At 35.1% G+C, this 8936-nt stretch overlaps 3 protein-coding genes across 6 annotated transcripts; 1 reads left to right on the top strand and 2 right to left on the bottom strand.

Moving 5' to 3' along the window:
- Positions 1-309: 309 nt before the first annotated feature.
- Positions 310-1289, top strand: LOC118743506 (ER membrane protein complex subunit 7 homolog). Its single transcript, XM_036476232.1, has 3 exons — positions 310-810; positions 873-1001; positions 1063-1289. The coding sequence occupies exons 1-3, from the start codon at positions 370-372 to the stop codon at positions 1177-1179; spliced, it is 687 nt and encodes a 228-aa protein (XP_036332125.1). The 5' UTR covers positions 310-369; the 3' UTR covers positions 1180-1289.
- Positions 1279-5942, bottom strand: LOC118743504 (exosome complex component RRP42). 3 transcript variants are annotated; one of them, XM_036476229.1, is made up of 5 exons: positions 5880-5942; positions 2115-2318; positions 1888-2053; positions 1544-1832; positions 1279-1482 (listed from the first exon to the last, which is right to left on the bottom strand). In XM_036476229.1, the coding sequence occupies exons 2-5, from the start codon at positions 2264-2266 to the stop codon at positions 1301-1303; spliced, it is 789 nt and encodes a 262-aa protein (XP_036332122.1). In that variant the 5' UTR covers positions 2267-2318; positions 5880-5942; the 3' UTR covers positions 1279-1300. The 3 variants fall into 3 exon arrangements, with proteins under 3 accessions (XP_036332122.1, XP_036332121.1, XP_036332120.1); XM_036476228.1 differs by lacking the exon at positions 5880-5942 and adding an exon at positions 2362-2592; XM_036476227.1 differs by lacking the exon at positions 5880-5942 and adding an exon at positions 2362-2589 and having other exon boundaries at positions 2115-2311.
- LOC118743505 (charged multivesicular body protein 4b) lies at positions 5880-8202 on the bottom strand. Of its 2 annotated transcripts, XM_036476230.1 has the most exons (6): positions 7882-8059; positions 7637-7639; positions 6469-6646; positions 6298-6395; positions 6048-6239; positions 5880-5981 (listed from the first exon to the last, which is right to left on the bottom strand). In XM_036476230.1, the coding sequence occupies exons 1-6, from the start codon at positions 8057-8059 to the stop codon at positions 5938-5940; spliced, it is 693 nt and encodes a 230-aa protein (XP_036332123.1). In that variant the 3' UTR covers positions 5880-5937. The 2 variants fall into 2 exon arrangements, with proteins under 2 accessions (XP_036332123.1, XP_036332124.1); XM_036476231.1 differs by lacking the exon at positions 7637-7639 and having other exon boundaries at positions 7882-8202.
- Positions 8203-8936: the final 734 nt, after the last annotated feature.

Genomic DNA, 8936 nt, shown 5'->3' with positions numbered 1-8936 from the left:
TACTGTCTACTAATTTTTTATAAAAGATGTACAAAACATAAGAAAATACAAAATCATTAAAACTTCTAGCTTTTTAATTCGAATTTCTATAAAAATTTTGTGTGAATTTTACTATAATTCGGTGTAAGCTTATAGTTGCTAAAAATTCCAATAACTAAAAATTTTTTTTGCCGACTGTATTGTTAATTTTCTTGAATAAAAAAATGTAATGTTAAGAGATGTATAGAAGAGAGAAGTTTCGCTAAAACTGACATCGATAGTTTTCAAAAACTATCGATAGTGGCGACAGTTTTCAACATCGATAGTATCCCAGTTCTAATATGTATTTAGATTGACTGCATTCATTTAATAAATTATTACGAACTAAATATGATCAGGAACGTAATAGTATGTGGAGTTCTCGCACTTATGATTAGTGTCACGAACGGTGAATTGGTTATTGGGCAGGACGATCTCAGTGAGGAACTAGTAGGACTATTTACTATTGAAGGAAGATTATTTTCTCCCGAAACCCAAAGCAGAGGCTTATCTGAAACTTCATTATCCATCAACAGCGGTGAATATAAAGGATTTTTGCGCGAGGATGGTTCATTTATCATTAGCAGTGTACCATCCGGAAGCTATGTGTTAGAAGTTCACCACCCGGACTACTATTACGAACCAATACGTGTGGAAATAAACCCCAAAGGTAAATTCCGTGCACGCAAAGTAAATTATGTGCAGCCTTCTCAGATCATACAAGTGCCATATCCCTTAAAAATGAAGGCACTAACCCGTTTTAAATACTTCCAGACTCGTGAACAATGGAAGGTAAAAGTACTTAAAATTATAACAATGCTCCTTATATTAATTTTTTTTTTTATTCAAAACAGATAACAGACTTTCTGTTCAGCCCAATGGTTTTAATGATGGTGCTACCACTTCTGGTAATGCTTGTTTTACCGAAGATGATTAATGATCCAGAGACAAAGAAAGAAATTGAGAATATTCAGTTCCCAAAAGTAAGTACGAACCACGATTCATATTTATTTTGATATTTGTACAAAATAACATTTTGAATAGGTAAGCAACGAAATGCCGGAAATCAGCGAAATGATTACCTCATTCTTCTCAGGGGCAAAACCACCAGAGAAGGAAAAGAAGACTGTTTCAAGCAAACAAAATAAAAAGCGTAATTAGTGCGAACTCGCGGTAATGCATACAAATGGATTAATCTATTATACCCATGTAGATTTATAAGAATTGGTATCATGTATACCGCAAGAAAACAAAATTGTGTTGTATTTTTTGTGTGCTTGTTTTATTTAAGAAATCCTACGGTATTTCTACGTTTGGAACCCACACGCCCCTCTTCAAGTTTTAAAGCTTTCTCCAACTCGTTATTCAAGTCTTCCGCGGCTGATAAGCCCAAATGTATGCAATTATGCAACGTATCCTTATGTAAAGATCCTTCCCCTATTGTATGGACGTTGGACATATAGCCTGGAATTAATAGATTTCAATTAGTAATAAATATGATAAAGGAATAATTTAATTTTCCAACATTTGTCTTTTCTTTTTGAAACTCCTACAACAACGCTGGCGATGCTGCACTCCTCTTCTTCGGCGGAAGGATCTACTACACATGAATCTCCAATTTTACACACGGTCACCAAGATGGGCAAATTTTCAATTTGAATACGCGTACAATCATAGGGATCATCCGATATTAATAAATCAGCTTCGCCGGCATCCATCAGAGCTGCGGTAACCCGTGGTATTTTAGTATTAAATAAAGCGGCTTTTGCAGCCAAAGACACGGCATCAAATAAATTTCCACCACACTCTAATATCTAGAATGAGGAATCTTAAAACTTACTACTTTACTGAAACTGTACTGTAATCTACCAAAATATCGACAAAGAGCTTCCAACATTGTTGACCAGGTAAAATACAAAGAGATTTTAAATCAAAGGCTTTGGGAGACTCGTATGCATTTGTTAAAGTGTCTGCCAATTCCAAAGCCAATTCCTCCCCACCTCGTCCTTCAAACTCAGGAGCCGCATTGGCTGAACTAAAATAAAAAAAAATAATGATAAGCCAATATAGAGGTCTAGATCTTTTTCTTTTCATACCAATCGACGAAAAACTCTATCTTTCCTTGATCCGGAGTCAAATAATTTGGTTTGTCTATTTCAGTCTTAATGCCAACCAATACATCGGTGTTTGCTAGACGGAGTCTCGCGGAACCGCTAGCATTACTGACTAAATCGGTTTCTAATTCCATAGGCCGATAATCACGACGTGACCGTCCATCACATCGGAAATCCCCCTGTAAACTTAAAAAATAAGTAGTTGTTAAACTCTTTTGAAAAGTTTTACCTCGACGCCATGTAAAATATAAGTTTTCTCTGCTTCACTTAGAGATATATTAGCCATGTTCAACAAAAATTAGTTTCAAGGAGATTTTCTAATTCAACTTTTATTTATTTCCCCCGATATTTTTCTAAAAGCTTTAATGTGCAGCTAGGAATGAAACTAGTAATGATCGATATTTCACTACCGGTGATTTTATCACCCTGCAAAAAACGGCTGACCATATCGGGAAGAACCTATCGATTGTAGGGTCGCATACATATGTACAAACATACATACATCAAAGAAAATTTTACTTCATTTTTAGCTATGGTGCAAAATAAAGTCGGTGAATTTAAAGAAAGAATTAATAAAAATCCGTATATTCTATTTGTATATAAAAAAAATGAGCAAAAAAACATTTTTTAGCGCTATGTGGATAGAGAAGAAATAATTTGAGGCCAGTGCGCTTAGGCCGACTGTGGAGTCAGTGACTACAGTGCAAAGCCAACGTGTGACTCCAGCAGAACTTAGGAATGGAGGTAGAAAGACCAAACAGCGCTGAGGCATATGTTTTTAGCGACGAAAATTCAGACCCCGATGAAAAATGAGAAGAATTGTCTAAGCTCAGTGGCTCTGAAAAAGCTTGCAAAATTAAGTTAATATTCGACAATATATTTTTACATATAAAACAAACACATAAATTAAATCGAATTGTATTTTTTAATTTCGTTTCATGTATATTTGGATATTTCGCTGCAAACTATTCACAAATTTATCAATTATTTAGAGGTCAGAAAAATCACTAATTATCGCGATATTTTCCCAATAGTTTCATTGCTAAACTCACTTGTACATCACCAACTAGATGACATGTGTGAGCGAGTGAACATACTGTGAGGCAAATGCGCCCGTGTGTGCAAGAAAGGGATGCACTATCACACGCCCGGAGAAGTGGTCACTTTTTCCCCAAGCCCATACTAAACTGACGAAAAGTTTTAGTCGGTTTTCCCACTAAGTTTACCGATAATCATAGGTCAAGCTTCTTGCAGGGATTATTGTATCATGATCGATAGATGATTGCGACAACTAGGGTTGCCAGATTCTGAAACCGAGAGGAAAAGAGTACATTTCTATTTTCGTAAAAAAGCACTACGAATATAATAAATGAAACGATTTTTTTTTTAATTTTTTGTGCAATTTATTGTTACAAATTACCAAAAAGTAAATGTATGTAAATTTAAGCGCGGCCGATGGCCTATAGGCGTTGACAAGAAAATAATGTAAGCAACGCCAGCTTGTATGCCAGTGTTTTGATACAAATTTTATCCTTCTTGCACATTCCAAATTCTTTTGGCTTTTAACATTGCATGAGGGATTTGGAAAGATTAATAGCTGCAAGAATGAGTACAAAAGATGTACAAAAATAACAAAGGAGTACATTTCCAAATTTCCTTTTTTGAGAGTACATGGCAGTACATTGCAATAAAAAGTAGTACGTTTACTCCCAAAAATCGAAAAGTGGCGAAAAGAACGATTACCGATTTTATTGATAAGGCAATTCGTCACCTCGTTGGTCCGTTAAGGTCTGATTATGGCAACTTAACGTGACTTAGAGGCTGTCACTTAAAAATTCTCTTAAATAGATGTTGCTTATATTTGGACAGCCGGAACTTAACGTAACTTAATGCCCCGTCGAAGCCTGCTTCATTTTCATTTTCTAAGCAAAGTTAAGTTGTCATAATGAGGCTTTAAGCCTGTGTCAGTCAAAGGAGCTGTTTGTGCAATCCGGTTTGCACTGCCAAAACAAGCGAGTGTGAAGGATTAGATCCGTGCGAATGGCATACGCCGGATACAGTATTAATCATGACTATTGGAGGCCGGACTTATATGCTCCTTCGAGGGGAACTCCAACTAGACAAACGATGTTTGGTGGTGAAAAAGTATTTAACGTTGTCTACAGAAATCTGGGGCAAGTAAGGCACATAGAACAGGTAATAGCTCTGCTCACGTGTTCTCCAGCCCTCAATGAGACATCAGAAATTGTACGAAAACGCTAACCTTGCAATAAGTTATATGAAATTTCAGCTAAATAGCTTTATTTTATACATTTTAACCTTACAATTCTAAAAATTAATTTCCCTATTTGTGTAAAATTTAAGAAGCAGCCGGTTTTCTTACTGGCAAATTATTCTAAATAGAAAGATATCCAATAAAAACTTGTTAGTTGGTAGTAACGCGAGGGAGCTGCTATTTATATACACACCTGCTGACAGTAATAGTTACAAAATTCAAAATTATATTGATTGTCACTTACATACATAATATGTATGTGTTCGTATTGAATAGTAGCTTATGTCGGAAAGCTGGATGTAGTATAATGCTGCATTCCCTTCATTCTTTAAACGACAAGAAATTTTTTGATGAGACTTAATAAGAATATTGACTTCCTAGCCTATCGACATAAGCTACTGTTCCATACGAACAGATATGTTTATTTGTTTATTTTTAAGAATTTTCATTTAAACTATAGTTTGATCTACAACAGAAATTACATAAATAAAAGTTTGCAAGCTTGCACAAACCTCACGAACTTTAATCAAACTTCAAAAAATTTTCATCAACCTTTCATTCAAAATTTTTAGAAAATAATTTTTTTTTTTTTTTTAATTTCCGGACTACCTTTTACGTGGTATTGAATTTGACGTGTACGAGGTATTGCGCATAGTGAAATAATATATATATATTTTTTTTTTCACCATGGTATTGCGCGCCGAGCGACGATATATTTTAAATGATAATTCTTAAAAATAATAAATAAACATATGCGGCAAACAATATCATTTTGAATATTGTAACTATTAATTTGAGCAAGAGTACCTATATATTCTTGTGGTTGTAAGAGCATACGAATTCCCCAATTTTGGGCGAGTGATGCTGGAGTGACTGTACTGGCCAGATATAAATCTGGGCATTCCGGTTTGTAAGCCCGACTGTTGTTGGGACGCTTATACTCATATATTATACTTTACTGCTGTAACCACTTTAGCGATTCTGGTCGAGTTGAAAAGAGCACGCCAATCGTTTATATTCTGAGCCAAGTGACGCCAATTTGAAATTTCCAAGGGAATCCGCCCTCCCATTAGCAGCTACCAAGACGAAACACAGCTGTTGCGTTCATTTGATTCCTTCCCCTTATTTTTTGCTTAAATTAGATAAAAATTATGAAATAAATTTATGATATAACGATATAGTGCCTGCTTGGCCAATAATTCACACACATATTATGAGAAATGAAAATGAAAATATAAACTGCGTTATATAGAAATCTATAAACAAAACTCTAGGTGGCAGTACTTTCGAATTGAATTTTCAGCCCGCAGTATGTATTTCAAAATTTAAGTATAATTGTTTTCCTTTTGCAAATATTAGTTCGGTAAGGTGTACGTATGTATGTGTGTACATATTTAGCTAGTACTTTCTACTATAATATTGTAAAGCAACTCCTGCATATTCGCTCAATAAAATCAAGGTGTTTCACATACACTGTTCGTAATACTCAGTCACATGTCCACAAATGTACGGTTGAGATTAACAAATGTTTTAGTTAGCCCAAGAAAGTAATTGTTTCATATCTGGATCATTTTCTAAATAAAATTAAAAAGAAAAAACGTATAAATAAATAATATAGCTTAGTATATATTTTACTTTACCATCATCTACGGCCGAAGTTGAAGCAGAGGCAGCAGCTTTCTTTTTCTCTGGAACTTTCTCTGGCATCTCATCCGCCGGTACTTCGGGTAATGTAACGTTTGGTTCTGGTATGCCGATAACTTTTTTATCAAACTCTTCTTGTTCTAATTCATCTAATTCACGTTCTAGGTCTTCATCGTCCAGATCAGCACCTATATATTGAATTTTAAAATAAGCAAATGTAAACAACAAATCCTTTGCAATAGTTACCAAAGGCAACTGGGTTTGAAATAGCGTCAGAAATTTCACGCGCCACATCTTGTTGCTCAGCAATATCATCCATCATATCATGCACATTATCCACATCCCTGAAATATCGAATTACGAAAATTATAAATATACAAACAAGTTTTTTTAAAATTGCGTTAAATGTGCACTAACATATTTTTATGTGCCGCTTTAAGCGCGTCAGCAGCATTTTTCATAGTCGTCAAAACAGCTGTGTTCGTGTTGGCGCTTTCCAATGCTTCGCGCTGCATTTCAATCGTGGACAACGTTCCATCAATTTGCTGCAGTTGCTTCTCCAAACGCTTCTTCTTCTTAAGCGCCTGTAAAGCAACTGAAATTATAAGAGAATATGTAGATTTAATCATACTTATGTACCTAGTACAACATTTTATACATGTTGGTACATAGATATGTACATGTGTACATTGTACATACATATTGGCCATTTACTAACAGACTGCCACAGCTTAAACAGCTTGTTTTAAATAAAGATGCTATGATTCAAAAAAAAATTAATTTAGCTAAACAGAATTACCAACAGTTTATCTGTATAATATTCCTTTTGCAGTAGGTTCTATGGTAGAACGAAAATAATGCCTTCGGAATATTCCAACACAACAAATAAACATAAAAACGGTTTATCTGTATTGATAGGATAGATAAGATGCAGTTTCCCCATGTCATCAAACCAATATGCATCTCCCATTTCTGCATGGCGACTGTCAACTAAATATTCTCCTGAAAATCGCGTTTTCTGGGCTGTCACCAAGATGTATTTATGTTTAATACACTTTGGTTGTCACATTCTTCTAGTAAATGAGCAATATGTCACTACATGCGAATTTAATTTTTTTCATACCTCATCGATATAGAATTTCAGGTCAAATGTATGAATTTATTTATAAGCACATACAAATGTAGCGAAAATCAAATCGGGGAAAAGCTAATTAAATGTATTTGAACTTACATATCGACATACATATCTGTGTTCATATGGAAAAGTACTTATGTCGAAAGGCTGGCTTTAGTATGAATCGGCATTCGCAGCATACGATTGCGAATGACTCACAATGGCACTGAGCCATTGAAGAACTTTTGGCAAATAAACGTGCAAGAAATAGCTCCGATGCTAGCAAGTCGATATTCTTATTAAGTCTCATCAAAAAATTCTTTGCCGTTTAAAGAATAAAGGGAATGCCGCACTTTACTAAAGCCAGCCTTTCGACATAAGCTACCTTTCCATGCGAACACAGATATACATACATTAAAAATAATTTAATAAAAGTACTCAATATAAGGCATTAATGATTACTATCATTACGTTCTAAGCATTGGAATGGACGAGTCCCGGAATTGAAGATTTAAGCGTAGTTGTATGTAGCATTATTTTAGGAAGATGAAAGGAAGACAAAAAGAAAGATGTTTAATAATCAACAATGAGTCATTTTTTCCACCACTTGACAGATTCATGTATGGAAGCGACGCAATTTACTTGATTACCGTAAATCGCGATATAGCAAAAATAAAGGCATCGTCCAAATGGTCAAATCGCAAAATAATGCTCACCTCGTTTGTTTTTCGAAGCATTTTTCCTGGCAATGTTCAGCTCTTCCTCTATTTTTGATTCCAGAAACTCCTGCTTCTTGATGAGCATATTTTCTGTCTCACGAAGTTTCTGTATGGCTTCACCTGTGGTAGGAGCCACTTCTTTCTTTCCACCAAACACTTTGCCAAAGAAACTCATTGCAGCTCCACTTTGTTTAATACACGCTTAAAAATAAAACAATATCAGGCAAAAATTTACTTTATTAATTCTTCTTTTATCCTTCTTTCTTATAAAAAATTATTTTCGTTTTGACGTTGGCTGCGTCATCCCCAGCGTTGCCAAAGAAGCTTTGATTTTGTGAATTTATCCAAAAGCCTTCACTTTTACTTGAGGTCTGCACCAGTGTTGCCGCGCCTATTGAAAAAAATTATCGTTAAATAAGGGACCAAATGCAGCACTTTTTTAAGGGCCTGTGGCAATTCATAGAAAAGAGGAAATTTTGACGGATCAAAGTAAAAATTTGACATTTCTCGTGGTGAATATGATCGTCAGAATTTTACCTAGCCTTTTCGCCTTTCTAAAATTTTGACCAATTTTGGGGGTTGAAAGCCCACCTAGATAATTACGGATTGTAACCTTCACTTCCTTCTCCTTTCTGTATTGCCATAAAAAGAAGCCGAAGTATTTCTGCGCAGAACTTCTTTCTGAATAGGCGGCCTCCGGCCGCACTTAGGGATTATAACCCTCACAAAGTAGAATTCTCTTTCTGTGTTGAGAAGAAAAAGCGCTGAACACCTTTTGCAGAGAACACTATTGTGCGAAGGTTAATAACTTTTGATCGGGTAAAAAAAAATTAATTTCCGCTTTCGGATTCTTGTTATTGGGGCCCAGACGCGACTAATTAGTCCGGAGTTTTTCTTCTGGCAAATTCATGAAAAGTGTCAAACGATAGGTTCGTAAGAATGAGATTTTGATGCTTTTTTTTACTTTTTTCAAAAATTTACGAAAAACTTGAATAACTGGGCCAAAACTATTCTGATTTAGACCTATGGGTTATTCGTGTCCCATTTTTTTT

Source organism: Rhagoletis pomonella, unplaced genomic scaffold, assembly GCF_013731165.1.
Source record: "Rhagoletis pomonella isolate Grant_MI unplaced genomic scaffold, Rhpom_1.0 Rhpom_scaffold_00007, whole genome shotgun sequence".
Taxonomy (NCBI): Eukaryota; Metazoa; Arthropoda; class Insecta; order Diptera; family Tephritidae; genus Rhagoletis; species Rhagoletis pomonella.
Note: the sequence above shows the minus strand (reverse complement) of the source record. Positions and strands in the feature narration are given on the sequence as shown.